The sequence below is a fragment of the Narcine bancroftii genome, chromosome 12, assembly GCF_036971445.1.
Source record: "Narcine bancroftii isolate sNarBan1 chromosome 12, sNarBan1.hap1, whole genome shotgun sequence".
Classification (NCBI taxonomy): Eukaryota; Metazoa; Chordata; class Chondrichthyes; order Torpediniformes; family Narcinidae; genus Narcine; species Narcine bancroftii.
This window is the reverse complement of record NC_091480.1, coordinates 7650693-7672544: the sequence shown is the minus strand read 5'-3', so window position 1 is coordinate 7672544 and position 21852 is coordinate 7650693. Positions and strand designations below refer to the sequence as shown.

The 21852-nt window shown below is 42.0% G+C and overlaps 1 protein-coding gene across 4 annotated transcripts in view; it reads right to left on the bottom strand.

Annotated features, from left to right (window-relative positions):
- The window catches only part of trrap (transformation/transcription domain-associated protein), a 228147-nt gene that overhangs the window by 180505 nt on the left and 25790 nt on the right, over positions 1-21852 (bottom strand). For all 4 annotated transcript variants that reach the window (XM_069906478.1, XM_069906479.1, XM_069906482.1 and 1 more), the window contains exons 14-20: positions 19986-20220; positions 19073-19385; positions 17612-17709; positions 14388-14582; positions 13855-14046; positions 7837-8002; positions 5900-6156 (exon numbers count right to left, since the gene is read on the bottom strand). In XM_069906478.1, the coding sequence (XP_069762579.1) occupies positions 5900-6156; positions 7837-8002; positions 13855-14046; positions 14388-14582; positions 17612-17709; positions 19073-19385; positions 19986-20220 (1456 nt within the window). The remainder of the gene's footprint in view (positions 1-5899; positions 6157-7836; positions 8003-13854; positions 14047-14387; positions 14583-17611; positions 17710-19072; positions 19386-19985; positions 20221-21852) is intronic.

Genomic DNA, 21852 nt, shown 5'->3' with positions numbered 1-21852 from the left:
ATTTCCTCAACTAAATAGAGGATAAGCTTGTAATTGAGCTCACTTTTTGCCCTTGCTCGAACTGCAACTATAAATATTCATCCATCTATCTCTCCTTTTATATTTATACCCTGTTTCTGTTCTGGCATATTGTGGTAATTTAGGTATACTGTTGTAATTGGTAAATCTTACTTCCTGTAGCCATACCGGTATGCAAGAATAGTGCTTATGTATATGACAATAAACTCTTACCCATCGAGGTTGAGCAGTGGAGATACATAGGACTGGTTCACTAGATGAGGAAAGATAGAATTGACCAGGCCTTTATTCTGTAAAGTTTCAAAGAATGAGAAAACACAGAGCTCTCATTGAGCAGAATGGAGGGAGGAGGATTGCCCTGGCTGATGAGTCTAGAATAGGGGTCTCAAACTCAATTTACCCGGGGGCCGCTGGAGGTAGAGTCTGGGTGAGGCTGGGCCGCATCAGGTTTTCCACAAGAAAAGCTCTTACAAAAACATTCCAATGTTATCAAATGTCTTTATTTTTATTTTTTAACACAAAATAAGATGAAAAAATAAATAAATTAACAATTCATAAGAAAAAAAATAAAATCAACAGTAATAAATAAATAAAATGAAAATAATAATAATACAGCAGATAGAGAAGACTGAAGAAACCACATAGAGTTGCTGTCTGGAGAAATGTAATTATTATTATTGAGATTCAAATGTCTGTATTAACAGTTCTTTAACCTTTAACTTTCTGAACATGAATGGAACATTGAACATAAACTGTTATGAACATGTCTTCTTCTGCCGACTTCTTACTGCTAGAGATCTGGCAGCGCTTCCTCTCGCATAGCCGAGCCACATTTGGCTTAAGGGAGGAGGCAGTTGAGACCCTCAGTAGGGCTTGAAGATGCTCGTCAGTAAGTCTGGACCTGTCCTTGGACTTATTGAAGTTCAAGGGAGAGAAGAGCTTTTCGCACAAGTACGTGCTCCCAAAAAGACACAGGGTCCGCTTGAACATTCGGGAAAGCTCAGGGAAGCTGGGAGGCAATTCTCTCAAAAATTGCCCAAGCTTGTCTGCTTTTCCACTCACCTCCCTGAACTTGGATTTGAGTTCAGAGTTGCACTGCAGGTCAATGAGCTCCATTTGAAGCCCAGGAGGGGCATCTTGCACATCAAAGGAGAAGGGGTCCGCAAAAATTTGAAAGGTGGCTCTGTGCATCTTGAAGGCTGCAAATCTGTGATCAAATTCCTCCTGGAGCTTCAAAATGACATCCACATACTTCTCACCACTGAATGGTGTGCCTGAATCCATGAGTGCCTTGCATGCTGGGAAATGGCAAAGGTTTGTCTGAGAAAGCTGGGCTTTCCATAACATAAGTTTCGCAGAGAATGCTCTCACGTTGTCATAGGCAGCACTGACAAGTTGCCCCTGGCAACTTCTTGTTCAGTACATTAAGCTCAGTATCAACAAGAAAAGCTAAGTCCATGAGCCATTTGGGATCACTTAGCATGGGAACAGCAACCCCATCTTTCTCCATGAAGGCTTTCACTTCCGCTCTCAACTCAAAAAACCTCTTCAATATGTTTCCCCTGCTGAGCCAACGTACCTCAGTGAAGTAGAGCACATCCCCATAATCTGTCTCCATTTCCTCTAAAAAAGCACGGAAACTTCTGTGCTTTAAGCTCCTAGATCTGATTTGGTTGATGCATTTCACAACGACAGACATCACATTGTCAAACTTCAGGCATTTGCTGCAAAGAGCCTGCTGATGGATAATGCAGTGCAGAGCAATGGCCTCCTCCACACTCTCCTCTTCCAGTTTTTTTTTTAACAAGTGCCACCAGTCCATTTTTCCTCCCCGTCATTGATGGCACTCCATCGGTTATTATTCCAACAAACCTCTTCCATGGCAAACTGGCATTCTCAATGGCATCACACAGCTGGTAAAATATCTCCTGAGCGGTGGTCTGGCCATGCATTGGAATTACTGTGAGCAACTCCTCTGTGACTTCAAAATTGTCATCAACACCACGAACATAGATTGCGAGCTGGGCAATGTCGGTGATGTCTGTGGTCTCATCAAGAGCGACTGAGTATACACTGAAACATTTTGCTTTCTCACACAGTTGATCATAAACGTCACTTGACAGGTCAGAAATGCGCTCTGCCACGGTGTTGGCAGAAAGGCTGATGTTGCTAAACTGACCTTTCTTTTCTGGGCAGACAATACTTGCAGCCTGTAATATGCACTTTTGGACAAATTCACCTTCTGTGAATGGCTTTCCTGCTTTAACAATCATCTCACTAACCACGTAGCTAGCTTCGACTGCTGCATCATTCTCTCTGGTTGCTTTCTTAAAGAAATCATGTTGCCTCACTAGACATGTTTTAAGATTAGCAACCCAGTTGGCTCTCTCATCTCCTTGGTATTTTGCATACTCCTCAGCTTGTCTAGCTGTGTAATGATGTTTCAAATTGTATTCTTTGTGCACTGCACCTTTCTCTGTGCAAATAAGACACGTCGGGATACCCCTGTGCTCAACAAAGAAATATTGCACTTCCCACTTTTCCTGAAATTGTCTGTGCTCATCACTAATCTTTCTCTTCACTGCAGGCTTTGAAAAAGACATGTTTGGGGCTGTATAATATATATAATTCCACTTGGTCTCACTGTTGCGTTGAAGTTTCAGTGTTTAGCCGATGCGTCTTTTCCGCTTCTTTTTCTGTCCCGCTAAGCAACAACTTCCGGGTTCAGACTGGACGCCGAAGGGCGTGAAGTGGGAGCGGCCGCCGAAATTGCACATGTGCCGCATGCATATAATGACAAATAGAAAATGCACACAAATACGCTTATATTCGCAATAAGCCCAGCCGATGTCCCGCCCCCGAGAGCAATATACCCCACCGTGATTGGTAGGTTCGTTCAGCTCCGCACACAACACTGAAAAGTGCCAATCATATCAAACTCGTGGGCCGCACTAACATTAAACTTTCATATTAAGGCAGGGCCACAAACTATCGTCCCGAGGGCCGCAGTTGGCCCGCGGGCCGCAAGCTTGAGACCCCTGGTCTAGAACCTGCGGTAGTAGTTCCTGAAGAGTAGCAAGTTGTTCATGACTGAGGTAAGAAATTTGTTCGCAAAAATGTGCGGCGAAGTTCGCGGAGTGGCTAGCAAAATGCTATTATAGCGCCACCGACCCAGGTTTGAATCCAGTGCTGACTGAAAGGAGTTTATACGTTGCCCTGTATCTGCTCGGGTTTCCTCCGGGTTCTTCGGTTTCCTCCCACCCTTCAAAATATATGTAGGTTATTTGAGTGGCAAGGCTTCGAGGGCCGGAAGGGCCTGTTACCCTGGCTAAATTTAAAATATTTTTAAATGGTTATTCTTTGGAATTCACTACCCTGGAGGGAGGTAGAGGGTCAGTCACTGAATTTATTTGAAACAGAAATTGCCAAACTCCTGGACATTATGGGGATCAAAAGATAGTGGGACAATGGAGATGATAGCATGGATCATCCATGATGAATAATTGAGCAGGCTTGGAGGGCCATATGGCCTTCTTCCGACCCTATGCAAAACACCATTAAACAACATATTGCAATGATAGCCTGGCCCAATATCTTCATTAAAGTATTCACCAGGTTCCATCATATTCATGACCCGTGTGGGGAAAAAATATACAATACATTCAAAGTATGCTGATGAATACACCCAGGAGTTTCCACCAAATGACCTGTCAGGTGCATGAACAAGGTTACATCGACAATGAAAGACAGCAAATTAAATAACATTTATGCAATTCAACTGTAACAACTGTGTTTCAATGGCTTTTAATTCCTGAAGCTTTGAAGCTTGTGATGGTAAATTACAAATCCAAGACTATTAATACAAAGGCAAAAACACTTTCATAAGATTCACTTCTCACAGCCTGTGAATGAACAAAAGTTTATCTGTGCCCTGCTCCACCATGACACTGTATCTCAACTGCCCCTGAAATCAGGAAGATTAGGAGTACGCACAGAACTCTTCATCCAAAGATAACTCAGAAACAGTACAAGGGAAAGACTGTGGAAATGGACATAGTACTGTAATTTATTTATGAAGAGAAAAGTGATTAATGCATCTGAAATAGAATTTGATTTACCACAGAGCAACAAGCTGGCTTAGAATCATTAGTCTTAGTCTTCTAAAAAAAAATCTACATTCCCCAAATGTTCTCAAAAGATTTCCTTATCAAAAAAAAAATCACAGATCTTCAAACAGAAGGAGAAGGTACAATTTATTCTGGTTTGAAAATCACTTGCAATCTAATCCGTTCAGTCTAAATTGCCCAACGATTCTTTTTTTTAAAAAAAAAGCTCAATGTTAACAGTCTTGATCTGTTATTTTATCCCTTGATTCAAACTACTGAATACCAGCATCTCCCATGAATTCACCTTTTAAATAAACACTGCTCTTTTCTATTGTAATTAATGAGTAATTTTACCCACCTCCATCCTTAACAACCTTGCTCACTTAACCTATTTTTCCCCTAGAGACAGTTTGCAAACGCCTCCAAACATTTCCCACTTAGCTTTTCAATGGAATACATTATACAATCCCTTCATTTGATACACCATTTACTGCCCATCAACCTGAGAAAGATTTTGCTCTTCTGATGGAGATAAATCAAAACATACTGCAGATACTGGAAAGATTTTTTTAAAAAAAGAGCACACACACAAGAAATAGGACCTGCTTGGAAATCGCTCTGCTCTGCCATTCGATAAAATTATGGCGGATCAATTATCAACTCCACTTTCCTGCACCAACCCTAATTTCTTTGATCCTTTGATCGAAAAAGTACAATAGAGTTTGCAGTCACAGTGTTGAAAGAAAAGATAAAAATATATGATGAACGTTTCAGGCTTGAGCTCTTCATCAAGGTATGAGCTACATGTTGGGAGATGTCTGAATAAAAAGGTGGAGGGGTTAGGGGAAGGGGGAGGAACACAGGCCCACAGGCAGGAGGTAGGAGGGGGATAAGGGAGGGAGGGCACAGCAGCAAACAGGTGGAGGGGGAATGGCTCTGTGAATAGAGAGGGAAAAGGATGGAGAGCTGGAGGAAAGGAGACAGAGGGATGGGAAGGGAGGGAGAACAGGCGCAATCTCGCAGAAACCAGAAAAGTTGATGTTAATGCCATCCAGAGGGAGAGTGCCCAGATGGAATTACTGCAATAATAAAGATACACAGAGTTCAAGAGAACTGGCTCAGCAGGTCAAGCAGCATCTGGGTAGGGGGAGAAGAGGAAAAAAATAATGTTTCAGGTCAATGGCCATTTCTCCTCTTGAAAGGACAATGATGTGAACATCGCTCTATAGACGCTACATCACCAGCTGAGCATTTCATGCATTTCTGATTAATTTCTGCTCCTTTTGTTCATTAATCATCCTCGTACATGATACTCGCATGCTGACACCCTGATCTTATGCCTTCTAGAAGTCAAAAATGGATCACGCATCAGCCTATAGAATCCCTTCCCACGATGCATGATTCAATGACATATTCGCTCATTTATTTATGCAATTGGAAGATGCAGTGTATAATGCTCAGAACTTCCTTTGTCTACATCTCCTGCAGCCTAGGTAAAGCAGAAAACATACTGAAGGACCCATCACACACTGAACTCTCTCTCTTCTCCCAATGTTCAAGAGGGTGAAATCATGTACCTACAGGGGGTTAAGAGGGATTGGCTGTTGGGCCTCCATTGAGCGTGGCTGCTTTAGCATCTCGATGAAGGGTTCCAATCTGAAACATTCGCCATTCTTTTCCTCCCAATGATGCTACTTAAACTGCTGAGTTTCTCCATCAGAATGCTCTTTGCAAATGTTTGACGAGGTCATCCAAGGAGAAAGAATGCGTTTTACCTGCATGAGCTCGGCTCGCACTGGCTGGATGTGGTCATATAAGAAGTCAGGCTGCAGGTTGTCAACGCACAGCTCCAGCGTCCGCAGGCCTTGGCTGACCAGGGTCTGGGAGCCATTGAGCGCCGACACCAGCGGGTCCATCAGCATCGGCAGGTACGGCAAGAGGGAGCTGAGCCGGACGGGAACCGTTAAGCAGAGCTCAACAAAGAGATCTTTCATGTGTTGCTTATGCAATCCACTCTGCAGCATGTTCAGCCCTGCAACAGAGAATCATTGAAGATCCTTACTATACAGGCCACAGTATCTTTGAGTCACTACGTTCAAGGAAGAGGTGCCAGACCATACGTGCTAGGAAACAGCTTCTTCCTGCAGACAGTGAAACTGTTGAACAATCCTAGAAACCCATTAAATTATTTTTGAGTGTATTTATTTTGGATTGCTATGTATGCATGTTGTATGTGAGTAGGGTGTCTGTACTATGGTCCGGAGATGCACAGTTTCAATGGGATATACATGTACAATAAGATGACAATAAACTTGAACAACAAGAACAGTGAATGTCCAGTAGCCACTACATCAATCTCCCAGGTCCTTTCCTTTCTTTTCAAAAGCAGTCAAGATATTTATCCTACACTTAGGAGTGGTACCTCACTGACAAAAGGCAAAGGAGGAAAAACCCAACACCCAACCCCAACCAACCAATTTTCCCCTGCAACCGTGTTTGCCTGTCCCGCATTGGACTTGTCAGCCACAAACGAGCCTGCAGCCTACGTGGACATTTACCCCCTCCATAAATCTTCGTCCGCGAAGCCAAGCCAAAGAAGAAGAGGGGTGGTACAGTTGGTAGAGTGGTTAGTTAGCGCAACATCTTTACAGTGATTGGGATTTGAATCCCGCGCTGTCTGTCAAGATTTTGTACGTTCTCCCCATGATAGCATGGGTTTTACCCGGGGGCTCTGGTTTCCTCCTACAGTTCAAAACGTACTGGGGGTGTAGGTTAATTGGGTGGCGCGGACACATGGGCCGAAATGGCCTGTTCCAGTGCTGTATTCTAAAAAAATTTTTTTTAATTTAAAAACTTATTAGAATTATTTACTATACAGCTGTTTTATTTTTAAATTTGTTTATAGTTATCTTTTTTATAAACAAAGTTTAGGAACTGAGTTACAAGGAAAGGTTAAACAGGTTAGGACTTTATTCCCTGTAGTGTAGAAGAATGAGAAGAGATTTGAGAGAGGTATTTAAAATTATAAGGGGGATAGACAGAGTAAATGCAGGTCGGTTTTTTTCCACTGAGGGTGGGTGAGATACAAACCACAGTTCATGGGTTAAGGGTGAAAGGGGAAAAGTTTAGGGGAAACTTCTTCATGCAGAGGGGAAGGAGTGTGGAACGTGCTGCCAGCTGTAGTGGTGAATGTGGGCTCAATTTTAACATTTAAGAGGAATTTGGACAGATACGTGGATGGAAGAGGTATGCAGGGCTATGGACTGGGTGCAGATCAGTGGGACTAGACAGAAAAATGGTTCAGCACAGACTGGAAGGGCTGAAGGGAAAATTCACTTATCCAGCTTTGACCAACCTTCATGAAGACGTTTATCAGGGGTTCTTACTGTACAAAAATTAATGCAAATATTGAAAATCATTACAAATGCCTCAAATGGAAAAAATATTGCATCAGAATTGACTCTGGAGTTCTCCTCATGTCAATTTTAGGAAAGTCACTTTTACACGAGATATTTTTCAGCTCAACAGCCATAATGGAAGCAACCAAACAAATTTCGAACTCAATAGGAATGATATTAAGAAACTTATGCTCGCGAGTGATTTTCTTCAATTAAGTCGACAATACACTTCGCCGAGGCTTAAAATGAATTGATTGAACATGGGGTTATTTCACCAGCTGAACAGTCAGAAGCTAGTATAATTACATCCATACCTTGCAGCAAGTTCGGCAGTAATGGTAAAAACTCCTGATATAGGAGATCGTGGCTGCCTCCTCCGATGGATCGGAAAAGAGCTCGAAGCAAGAGAAAGTAGTTGTATGGTTCCTTGGCAGTTTGAGCAAGCTCCATTGAACTGTTCACAATTTTGTGTAGATGTGGCTACAATGCAGAGAAATTAAAAGTTAGAGGATTGGGTTTTATTTTTGAGATTGATTTTAGTCACAGCTCAGCAAGCATCACCATCACCTCTCAAGTTCAAGCTGCGGTCCAGGGACCAAGCACAAAACCCTGCCTGGCATTCCCTGTGCTTTGCTGAGGGTTTGCAGCACATTGGGTGGTGCTGTCTTTTGAAAGAGATAGTGAACTGCAGTCCTGTCAAAGAGCAGGGGAGTTCTCAGTTTTTCTGGCAAGATAAAAGGGTCCCAACCCAAAACATTGCCAGACCCAAGTCCCCTCAGCAGCCCATTGTTTGCTCAAGATTCCAGCACCTGCTGTTTTCGTGCTTGGCCTTTTCCAATCAGCATTTAGTTGCTACTGGTCAAAGAAGGTTGCCACATTTCCTGGGCTACATTAGTGACTACACTGCATTGGCTTTACAACATCCAAAGGCCTGAACACATGATTTTCATTCTTAGTGCAGCTCCCAACCAAGGCATGCTTCCAAATTCAAAGCATCAAGATGAAGCCTCTCTTCAGAATCAGTGCTAGAACCTTAGAACGTTTGGCCCTTCTTGTCTGGGCTGAATTATAAGTCTGCATAGTCCCTCTAACCTGCACTCATTCCACAACTCTCCATACCCCTCCCATCCATATATTTGTCCAAATTTTTCTTAAATGTTAAAATTGAGCCTGCATTAACCACTTCAGCTGGCAGCTTGTTCCATACTCCCACCACTCTCTGTGTGAAGAAGTTCTTCACTAAAGTTCTCCCCTTAACCCATGTTATTTTGGTTTGTATCTCATCTAACCTCAATGGAAAAAGCCTCCTTCCATTGACTCTTTTTAGACCCATCACCATTTTGTATACTTCTATCCAATCTCCTCTCATTCTTCTATGTTCTAGCACATGCTAGGTTAAACCTGTTTAACCTTTCCATGAAACTCAGCTCCTCAAGACCCAGTAGTAAATCTTCTCTGCACTCTTTCAATCTTATTAATATCTTTCCTGTAGTTAGGTGACCAAAGCTGCGCACTATACTCCAAATTTGGCCTCACCAGTGTCTTACACAACTTTACCATAAAACCCATTGCCTCTACTCAATACTTTGATTTATAAAGGCCAATATGCAAAAAGCTTTCTTGACAACCCTATTTACCTTGTGACGCCACTTTCATGGAATTGTGTATCTGTGTTCCCAGATCCCTCTGTTCTACCGCCCTCCTCAGTGCTTTAACATTTACCGAGGATGTCCTCGGTTGGTCCTTCCAAAATGCAGCACCTCACATTGTCTGCATTAAATTCCATCTGCCATTTTTCAGCCCATTTTTCCAGATCCCTCTGTAAGCTTTGCTCCAATGCCTCCAATCTTTACGCCATCTGCACACTTGCTGATCCAATTTACCACATTATCATCCAGATCATTAACGAACAACAATGGTCTTACTCCAATTCTTGAGGCACAAGTCTCCAATTTAAAGAGGCAAACATCCATCTCCATTCTCTGTCTTCTCCCATAAAGCCAATGTCAAACCCAGTTTACTACCTTATCATGAATGCTGAACCTTCCTGGCCAACCTCCCATGTGGGACCTTATCAAAGGCTTTACTAAAGTCCATATAGACAACATGCATTGATGGCTAAATATTCAGAAATGAAAAGAAAGCATCTGGCATTTTGTCAGTCTCAGATATTCCAAATAAAGTCTTCCACTCTCATCCCATTCCCTTCCTTGGGCTCTGGGCTGCTTTCCTGACTTTTTGAATTCCTTCTCAATTGAGAGTAGTCTGTGTCTCTTAACCACTTTCTGTAAAGCATTCACACGTTCCAATCATTTTTCTTTATGGGAAGAACAAAATTTAAGCCCCACCTTCTTCCTTCAGCCTGATTATTGACAAAAACAAGCTCAACACCTGACATGACAGTCTCAAAGGAAACTAACTTCAAGTATTCACTTTGTGTGTGTGTGAGACTAACTCTAGAAACAGATTCCTTGCAGATACTTGTATAATATCCAATGCTGTGAAAAGTCCAACATACAAAAGGCAAGGAATCAAAGCACGTAGCCAGAGAATGCCAATAAATAATGATGTGATCTAATCATACAACCGTAAGTTGCAATTATATTGCCTTCAACATCTCAAGCTGCACGTTGAGTAGTTTATATAAAAATTGCTGACACTGAGTCAAAGGAAATGTTCAGAGATACGGTCAAAAAGGGAGGCTTTGAAAGAGAAATCTTGGAATTCGGGAGTGGGATTTCAGAGCACAGGGCAACAGGTCTGTTGAGGACTTTGTGAATTTGGGGAAGTCCAGAGCAAGGCATCAGTCTAAGAAGGGAGAAGCCATTCAAGAATAAGATGAGGAGAAACCACTGCATTCAGAGAGTTGTAAACTTGTGAAACTCCCTACCACAGAAAGCTGTTGAAGTCAGTTCATTAGATATATTCAACAGGGAGTTGGATGTGGCCCTTGTGTCTAAGGGGCATCAAGGGGTACAGAGAGAAAGAAGGAATAGGGGACTGAGGTCGTGTGATCAGCCAGGATCCTACTGAATGGTTGTGCAGACTTGGGCTGAATGGCCTTCTCCTGCACCTTTTCTCTCTGATTCTATGAGCGCACAGATCCCTGAGCATTGTCAGATGCAACGGAGATCAGGAGTGACCACACGAGATGAATTTAATTTGGAGTTGTTATTAGACTAGGAGGACATTTACCCAGTCAGCTCCACACAACATTGATACCTCTATATCCTGCTATCCACCTCAACTAGTCCACTCGAGAAAGTACCATCCATGAATCGCTAAGAGTTATTTGAATAGAAAAATGAAACATCCTTTTAAAATTGTTAAAATTTATATGCTGTCATATTCACATTAGGAACTATTATTTGGTAAATTGTAAAAGGCTCAAGCAGCCATTCCCCAAACTATTTAAACAACATTAACACCAAGACCACAGAAACCAAACATTTAAATTTCTGTTGCAGCTCATTAAATTCACTCAACCTTGAATTTTCTGACAAGGAGAACAAAACAAGAGTGTTTCTCTAATATAATATTTTAAAGTGACCTTCATCAAATAAAATTATATATTAAACCATTAATCATCAAGAAAAGCCACATTTCAAAACCGTCACATCATTTCAATCAGTCAAGAGTCTAATGCATTTTTTTTTTTTTTTACACATACAAACAAATTCTAAAGGACCTTACAAGGAATTTGAACTACAAGAAATATTTAATCTAATTACTTGAGAGGATGGAGGAAAACAGGAACAGACCACGCTTTTCCCACACAACTACTGCACACAGTGAGTAATTTGAGTGGGACGCAGGACCAGGGGTAGCAGTAGAGGCAGGTTCAAAAGGGGGTTGAATAAGCAGCTGAAAGAAAAGAAATTGATAACACTGGACAACAAAGATTTTTTTTGTTTTCATGAACACTTCTGGATGTATTTTATGGATTTTGGACTGCTGATCACGAAAACTACCTTAAGATTTTCCTATCTCACATCTATTTCAAGTACACAAAACCATGATGTGAAATATGTCATTGAGAATTCATTTTCTGCTTTTGCACTTGGACTTCTTCCCTGCTGATCTTGGTGCTGTCAGTGACAACCAGGGTGAAAGGTTTCACCAGGACATTGCGACCATGGAAAAGCAGTATCAGGGCTACTGGAATCCATCAATGCTGGCCGACTATTGTTGGACACTGACATGAGAGGCATCAGATGCTGAGTCCAAATGAAAATGAGCAGCAAAACATTTTTAGGTCAGTTGAACTAATGCATGTGTCAACGTCATTGTGTAATTAAACAGGCTAAATTCAGTAACAGTTTTCGCAAATTTTTTCAGGAAGCAAACCTACTGAAAAAAATTGTTGTCTAGTGTACTAGTAATCAGCTGTATTGATATTGCACTGAGCTGATCAGAATTTAACAGGCCAAATGAACTCTTCCTTTGCAGAAACTATTCTGTCCTAGTGGTGGTTCATGAAGGACTCTTGGATACAAAGGAAGCATTAAGACAGCACAGGCACTGATAAAATGTTTCTCTCTCCACAGATGCCACCTGGCCAGCTGAACATTTCTAGTATTTTGTGCTTTTATTCTACATTTCTGGAGTCTAATATATTTAAAGAGTGGCATAGTTAGCGCAACGCTATTACAACACCAGCAACCCGGGTTTGAATCCACTGTGGTCTGTCAGGAGTTTGTACGTTCTTCCCATGACCTGTGTGGGTTTTCTCCAGGTGCTCCCACCCTCCAAAACATACGGGGCTGGTCGGTTAATTGGGTGCAATTGGACAGCATGGGTTTAATAGCCAGAATATTGTTAAAATTTTAAATATTTTCCTTTTGCCGTAACAATTTATTGCAAAGAATCAATGCCAAGGCATCAAGAGTCATGTTACCAGCAGGTTATGGGATTGCAGGCCCAGGAATTTGGAAGGTTAATAAAATGAGCCAAGTTTTTTAAGACATTAAGGAGACTTAACCATATAACCATTTATGGAGCGGAAACAGGCCATGTTGGCCTTTCGAGTCCGCGCCGGTTCACTGATTTTGTGCACCCTCTTCAGGCATTGGTGATTTTAAGTGTATCTTTGAGAATTTTAACATCTATCCTTTGTTGCTGGGTTTTGGGGTCCTCTGGGCTCGTAACACAATGCATTGTGTTACAAGGTATTGGAAGACTACAATTGGAATACTGTTTGCCCATTTATAGAATAGATTATTTAAGATGGAATGAGTGCAGAAAAGATTCACAACAAGTTTACCAGGATAGAGGGCTTTGAATTATAAGGAAAGGCTGAATAGGCTGGTTCTTTTATTTCTTTCCACCTATCAAGTCTCTGCTGGTTGAGAACACCCTGGACACTGGGGTTTGGGAAAGACTCGACAAGAGAAACCCAGTGATGATTTGGAACCCTTCCACAAACAGTAAATGATGTCTTCTTCTTCATTTTAAACAATGCATTAACACACAGCTACATGGAAGTGGGCACGTGGAAGCAGGCTGCAGTAATTGACCCAGGACTCAAGATTCCAAAAGGAAACCAAGTGCCAATCCAGTCTGACCCAGCAAATGCTGGTGATTGCTCCATTTGACCTTCTTTGATCCAAGGTCCAAAAACTGGCCTCTTGCCCAATGCCTACCCTTATGCAGCCACATTATGGAAACATCACTTTTCCTTAGACAGGAAAAAGCCAACAGTGAGTCGTGAACTCAGCCAGCGCCATCATGGGCATTCATCTTCACTCCATTAAGAACATCTACAAGAGGCGATGGCTCAAGAAAGCAGACTCTATCCTCAAGGACCTCCTCGTCACACTGCTACCACAAGGACAGCTTCTTCCCCTCTGCCATCAGACTTCTGAATGGACAATGGACCACAGACACCACCTCACTTTCTCTCTTCTTTTGCACTGATTCGTGCATTTTAAAATATGTAACTTAGAGCAATTTTGCATCTGTACGCTGCTGCAAAACAACAAATTCTGTGACGTGTTCATGGCAATAAATTCCGCCCTATGATAACTGTGAATATTTATTTGTTTGTATTTATCATCTCTTAATTTAACGAATACCACCAGTTTTTATTTTAAGGTCGATCAGCTGCAGCAAGTAAGAATTTTGGTGCACACTGTCCAATGTATATGACAATAAATTAATTAATTCATTACGGTCCATATAATTGTTCTCCCATCACTTCCCTGATCAACTTGCAACATCTCTGCTCTGCAGCCATCATTGAAGTTGCTGGATTTTATTTTGGCACCTTCCTCCCACAATGAAGAGACCAGTCTCCACGCGCCACACGAGACTTTATCATCCCCCGTCCTCACCTTCAGCATCTGTTCATTTTCAGCCGCAAACAAAGACACCGAGCCGAACACCAGCTTGAAGAGCTTGAGGTAGAGGTTGGAGAGCTCAACGTTGGAGCCCATCTCTGGAAGTCGGTCCAGGAGATACTCCACCAGAATTGTAGCGAAGAGGGCCGAGGTGGAAGGATTTGCCAAGAACGAGTTTGCCACAATCTGTAGGAACAAGGAAGTTCACAGTGAAATTACAATGGTAGTACACCTGATCTTACGATAAACTATCGAAATAAAAATCCACACAAAATGAAGGAAAAAAATAAACCAGAAGGAAGCATAGGAGCTTGAGAGGTGACCTCACAGAGGTTCAGTTCAGCGGCAATTCTTATCCAACCCTAATGACCTCCTGGGCCTTGTCAATGTCCCATTAAAAACAAGTAAATATTATCCAGCATTTTGCATTTTCATCAGATTCAAGGACCTCTGCAGTATTTACAAGTGAAATGCTTTTCTCTTTGCACAACACTTCACCTCCATATATTATTAAGACCATACATCACCTGAAGTGCATAGTTCTTGGAGATTCTTTCAACCATATACGGTACAGTTGTCTGAAATATCTCTTTAAACGTCAAAGGATTCATCATGGTGAAAACGCCAGCAAAATGCTCCAAAACTTCCTTCTCTTCCTTCATTCTGACAGTCTGGCAATTGGCCACTCGAATGTATGTTTGCCCATTCCCAGCAATCTGGACCTAAAACCAAAATGATACTGTTGTATGAGAAAATCTTCACTTTCAGGATTCACCTGAACTTTCTCCCTTGTAATTCACTGAATGCTTAGTGCATTGCAGTTAGCAAAGCGGTTAGCACGAGCCCCAGTGATAAGGGTTTGAATCTGGCACTGCAAGTAGTTTCTATATTCTCCCTGTGTCTGCATTCAAAAACGTACGGGAATTGTAAGTTAACTGGGGTATTTGGGTGGCACTGGCTTGTGGGCTGGAAGGGCCTGTTACCGTGCTGTATGTCTACATTCAAAATTTTCACAATTAAACATAATATACACTGGAAGGTGGCAAGAATTAAAAAGGGTGGGGGGGGGGGGGGGTCAGCATCCACACTGCATTTATCATCAAGGAATGTGCCCAATCAATCATTATCGAATGAGTATATAATCTCCAGTGCTGCCTATTTTGCACAGATGTGTGGCTGCAGCAAATAAGCATTTGCTGCATCTGTATGTTCTACTTGTATATATGACAATAAACTCACATATCATAACACAAGGCCATTCAATCCCTCGGCCTTGCTTCATTAGTCAATTCATCACTGATCTTCTTCCTCAAGTCTTCTTTTGTGGATTTCAGGTACTGCTGTGTTTTACCTATGTTAACAGTTTCTCTTTCCACAGACGCTGTCTGGCATTTCCAGAATTCTAACATCTGGCCTTGGCCTTTTTGCCTCTGCACTGGAAGAGGTTATGATTGTGGACACACGGGTTGAAAGGGTGGAGGCAACAGATCTTCTCGTAGGAAAGTGCACAAATACATCAAAAGGAAAGCTGACAGTGCTGTCAGGAAACCAGAGTGCTCTTTCAAATGCTCTGAGCCTCCAAACTCAAAACCTGTCCTTGCCTTCTCAACATTTATACAACCATAAGGCAGAGAGGCAGAAATAGCCTGTTCAGCCCATCAAGTCTGCCCCGCCATTTAATCGTGATCGGATTCATTTTCCCCACAGATTCATTGCCTGGCCTTCTCCCCATAACCTTTGATGCTCTGGCTAATCAAGAACCTATCAATCTGTCCTTTAAATACACCCAATGACTTGGCCTCCATAATCACCTGTGGCAACAAATTCCACAGATTCCATCACTCTCTGGCTGAAGAAATTCCTCCGCACCTATGTTCTAAGCGAACACCCTTCAATCCTGAAGTTGTGTCCTAGACTCTCCCACCGTGGAAAAGCACCTTTCTACATCTACTCTGCCCACGCCTTACAACATTAGAAATATTTCAATGAGATCCCCCCTCATTCTCCTAAATTCCAACGAACTGTCAAAATGCTCCTCATACAATAATCCTTTCATTCCCAGAATCATCCAAGTGAACCTCGTTTGAACCCTCTCCAACATCAACACATCTTTTCTTAAACGTGGAGCCAAAAAAATGCTCACAATACTCCAACTGACATCTTAACAATGCCTTATAAAGCCTCAATATCACATCCCTGCTCTCAAATTCTATTCCTCTTGAAACGAATGCCACCATTGCATTTGGCTTCTTCACCACCGACTCAACCTGCAAGTTTCCCTTCAGGTTGAAAAGGGCTTATACTATTGGATAAGGAATTATTTGATTTAATTGACTCACTAAGACGGATTTGGAATTAAAAAGCCAGAAACACTAATGGTGTCTATGGAGCCATTGACTTTTACAAAAATCTCTCTGATTGATGCGCTTTCCCAATGGCCAAGAAAGCACCAATGCCTCTACTTCCTTTGAAGCCCAACGAACTTGGGCACGTCCTCTTAAAACGAATGCCAGCATTGCATTTGGCTTCTTCACCACTGACTCAACCTGCAAGTTTCCCTTCAGGGTCCTGCACGAGGACTCCCAGGTCCCTTTACATCTGGGTATTTTCAATTTCTCCCCAAAGTGAATGTCCGTACACTTACTGACATTATATTTCATTTACAACCAATTCAAGGAAATAACTGCACAGAGCACACATCTCCCTCTGCTTAAGAAGGTTTACTGCCAGCAAAAACACTGGAAAAGAGTTTTCCTTTTAAATCACATTGAGATGGATTAGAAAGATTCAAAAACAACGGGGATTAACAGATTGCGTTCAATCAGAAATATCACGCCCAGGGTAACACCATTACTTACTATTTATTCACCCAATACGAACAATAGTCCTTTCCAACAACCACTCACCAACATGAAGGAAAATAATCACACTAAAAGAATTAAAAACACACACTGAGAAGGCCAACAAAGCTTTGACAGAGTCCTGCTGTCCCCTCTCAAATGCCACCACCCCAGTACAATTGAAAAAGGACTGAATTAACTGTGGTCTAGTTGTTGGAGGACAATGCGGCCGCTGGCTATCTATCAACTGCAGCTCAACAACAAACTGCAAGATCCTCTGACTGAAATGAGCACTCTGACCCTCTCTCAGACGCTGCCAGAGTTTTCTTGCACTTTTTTTGCTCCCATGTCAGATTTCCAATATCTGCACTATTTTGCTTTCACACTCAATTGAAAAGGGCTTAGTCTATTGGATAAGGAATTATTTGATTTATTTGATTCACTAAATCATATTTGGAACTTGGGCATGTCATCTGCATCCCTTGACATTTTCTACAGGAGCACCACTGAAAGCATTCTGTCAGGGTGCATCTGAGTGCTACAGGAACTAATCTGCCCAAGACCGCAAGAAACTGCAGAGTTGTGAATGTGGCTCAGGTCATGACACAGAGAACAGTGCATGCGCACACCACCCCCCCCCCCCACCCCCCTCCATCCACAACTTCTGCTGCCCTGGAAAAGCATCGTGCGAGAGTAAAATGATGCTGCCTTTCCTCCCTACAAACTGATCCCTCTCTGTAACTCTACACTTGTACAAGCTAGCAGGACTGCTCACAAAAACTTCAATCACGGCTTCTTGGTATATGACAATGAACTTGTCCTATTTCACACTAAAACCTCACAATGCCCCTCGGAAATGTTGAGAAAATCCCAATCTTACCTACAGTATCAGAAATTACACAACACTATACCTGGTATATATCCAAGGCCTGCATGGCATATTTAACCAGCTTGATATAAATTTGTGTTTCTTTGGGCTGCAACTGTTTATTGGGAATGAATGAAGCCTCTGCAAAAGGAAGGAAAAATAATTATTTTCAGACCATATGACCTCACATGACAACTCCAAAACAGAGTACAGCCTTTTGATGGCATCTTATTGAATCATTTCTCAGAATGATTTACCCATTTAGAAAAAACCTTCACCAACATATCTTGCTGCTGAGGAGTGCAGCTATTAATCACACAGATGCTCATCACTGGGGACACTGCTTATGGTGCAAGCCTTCACATCTTCTACAAACATTCAAATAGCCTTGGCAGATCTCACACATCAGTGGAATCTTTCTAAACCCACCTGCTTTAAAGAATAACACACACACACACAATTCTGATTATCCTAAATGGTCAGGACCAGACTTCTTTCAGATGAACGATATACAGTAGCAACAGTAAATCACTTGTAACAGTGTTTAAACAGCAACAAACATCAAGGGAAGGCTTGTTAAGTATGAAATGATGTTTAATTCTTGCCAAAACCTCAAAATTCTACTCAGGTTTTTCCAAAATCCCCAAAAAAGTTTCAACCCGTGACATCAGTTCAGCTCCAAAAATATTTCAGAAAACTAAATATTTCTGATTGTTTTGGATATCTTCATTTATCTGAATTTCTTTGGAGGTGAAATGGCATATTTTTTGCTTAGAAAACTTTTGATAAATGAGGATTTCTGAAATCATCAATAATCCAAAAAATCTCAGTGCTGAACTGAATTATCTGAACTTCAGATAAGTGTGTGTGTGTGTGTTTATATAGCAGGTCAAACAGTGTATTTATATACCAACATATGTTGTATCTTTATCTTTGCTACATTAACCACTTTGACCTGCTGAGTTCCTCCAGCTTTATGTTTTAACTTGGAAATTCAGGTGCCCAGGAACCCAGAAGGTAGTGAACATAGTCTTCATCTCACATTCATTGCAGATGTCTTATGTGAGGCCCGACCTCAAGGAGGCAGCCAACATCATAAAGGGCCCCCTCTCACCCTGCTCACATCCTCTTCTCACTGTTAATCTCAGGCAGAAGATACAGAAGCCTGAAAATAGGAACCTCTAGGTTCAAGAACAGATCATCTCCAACTGCTCTGTCTTGAACCTCATGGACTGCTCTGACACCAAAAGAAATGTCTGAATTATTTGAAGGTTTGTTTCTCCCCACTACAATACATGCTAAATTCATTTTGGTTCAATGTACATGACAATAATTATCATAATGAAAAAGCATCTTTGATGATCAGAGACCAAAACAACAAAGGAGAGCCACACAGAGGGATTTCCAATGGAAAATGCAGATCTGGTGATGAAATCAGAGTTGGAAATAAAAAATAAAAATGACTTTGAAATGCTCAGATTTTTTTTTAAAAACTGTGCTTTACCTCCTGGAGCTTTGCATGAGGTTATGCCCCAAGTAATTGTCTTCACACCACAAACCAGTGTTTTGACCAAGCTGCGGCAGTCGGACACCTGGAAGGTTTGCTTCTCCTCCTTGTCCTTGTCTCCATGTTTGTCCAAGGCTGGGGCAGGGAGAGTGGGTGTGGGTGGGGCGGACGGAGGCACAGTCGAAGTTGGAGTCGCTTGGGCTGAGGCAATGGGGGCGTCTGTGGCCATCAGCTCTGACTGGGGCTTGCACTTCTTGAAGATCGTGGACAACTGGTAGCGAGAGATGGTGTGAAACTTCAAAACGAACACCTGGAATCGAAGCAGAAAAGGGAACTTGAAACTTGGGAGACACAACAGACCAAAGATGTTAGAATCCCGAGCAATAAACAATTTGCTGGAGGAATTCAGCAGGTAGAGCAACTCTTGCATGGGTGGAGGGGAATTAAAATTCAGTCACCAGTCAATTCAAATTCATAATCACTGATCACAAAAATGGATCTCAGCTGAAGGAAGGACAGATTTAAATGACCCAGGCAAGCAGACATTGGCCATTTTTTACAGCAACAACTTTCAAATAATTTAAAATAAGCTGCAATACTTCAAACTAGCTGGCCCCCAAAAAATAAATGCAATTTGTACACTGCAATTCCACCACATAAAAATGTTTAATTCGAATCCCTCGCTGTCTGTCTGTAAGAAGTTTGTACGTTCTCCTTGGGTACGTGTGCGTTTTCCCCGGGGGCTCCAATTTCCTCCCACCGTTCAAAAACATTCTGGGGGTGTAGGTCAATCAGGTCATTGGTGGTACGGACTCATGGGCCAAAACAGCCTGTTACCATGCTGTATTTGAATTTTTTTTTATTTAAAATTTACTGTGTTGGTTCTATGCAGGTTAGACTTGCAAAATACCTCCAACATTCTCATGAGGATGTCTCTTCCATTCCCATTCTCCTGTTCACTCTTAGATCGAATACAATCGACCAGATTCAACAGCAGTTTGCACGACATGGTCTGGATGCTGCTGGGCAGTGATTCGTCATCTATGTTCTTTGCAAACAGCTGAACGGCAAGGGCCAGGTCATTCAGTGGGAGATGCTGTCGGACATGATGCACCAGGTCAGCCAGAGTGCTGTAGGCCAGCGGTCTGTGGAGATGAAAGTGAAAGAGACGTGAGTGAGCAACAAGGGGCGTGCCAGAGCACAGCAGGTGGGGCCGCTGCCTCGTTGCTCAAACAACCTGGGTTCAATTTTATAATTATCTGATTGTACATATACAACCCGACGAAACAGCATCTCTCCAGACCACGATGCGCACACAATACATATTGATCACATAAATAATCAAAATAAATATCTTATCTGGAATTCAAGCAACCGACAGCCTCAACCAACCGGCAAAATAAAATGCAGAAAATATAGGTAGTCCTCGACTTCCGATCTACATGAGTTACATCCACCCGTATATACGACCAAATATTTTTTAAAAATCTTTATTGAAACTACTGCACAAGTACATATTTTGTATTAAAAGTACTGTATACCGTAGTCCCTGCTCCCCGCGGCAGCCCAACGCCCGATGACTTTATTATGCAGTATACTAGATGTTCATATGGGGATTGAGGAGCATCTTTATTGAAGGTACTGTACATAAGTTTACAATCTTCATTAAAGATTCATTTGTTAAAAATCTTTTAAAAAATTTGTTGTTTAATAATGTGCAGTTGGCAAACCCAAGTTATGACCAAACTGAGTTACAACCAATTATGGTGGTAAGTTGGGGACCACCTGTAGGTAATTTGTTTTACATTGGCGCCCCCTAGCGGTCAGTTCACAAATCACGCAGCACACAATCTCAAATGACCACTCATTTCAAACAATTCACTTATCCATCATCTATCAATCCCCATCTGTGCCGGATGCAGAGTTTTACTGAATATATAAATATTTAGGATGTTTGTCACAGTTACGGGATACTATTCATCATCTCACATCCTGTGGGAAGAAGGTATTCCCTGGCCTGGCAGTCCTGATTTTAATGTTCCTGTACCTTCATTTTTTGATGATGGAGGGTTGAAGATACTGTGTGCTGGATGGAAAGGGTCCTCTATAATTCCTTGAGCCCTATTTAGACAGCAGTTCCAGTCATTTTAATAATTTTTTTAGACATGCAGCACTGTAAGAGGCCATTTTTGCCCATGAGCCCGTGTCAACCAATTTACACCCAATTCACCTATGTTTTCAACAGTGGGGTAAAACTCACGCAGACATGGGGAGAACATACTAACTCCTTAAAGGCAGCGCAGGATTCAAACCCTGGTCCGGTCCCAATCACTGGCACTGTAAAGGTACTGCGCTAACTGCTGCGCCAACTGTGCCACCATTTTCCAGATTCTGGGCCAGTACATCCGTGGCGCTTCCACAATTCATGCACGTAATGCATGCACGCAACACGTGCACAAAAACAGAGTATTGTCGAGAAGTCTAGATTCTCGGGTGGTCCGAATTTCAACCAAGAGTTTTTGAGGTCTCGATTCTCAGGTGGTCCAGACTTCTGGTATGTGATTTTTTGACTTTTCGATGCAATGTGACAAGTAAACATAAACTGACAAACTTAATAAAATACCCAGACACACAGGAGACTGCTGATGCTGGGATGAGAAGTATCAATCTGCCAGAGGAACACAACAGTTTGAGAGGCATCAGTGAGAGGGAAAAAATGGTTGACTTTCCAAACCAGAAACCAAAAGTTCCTCCAGCAGATTGTAAAATAAAATAGC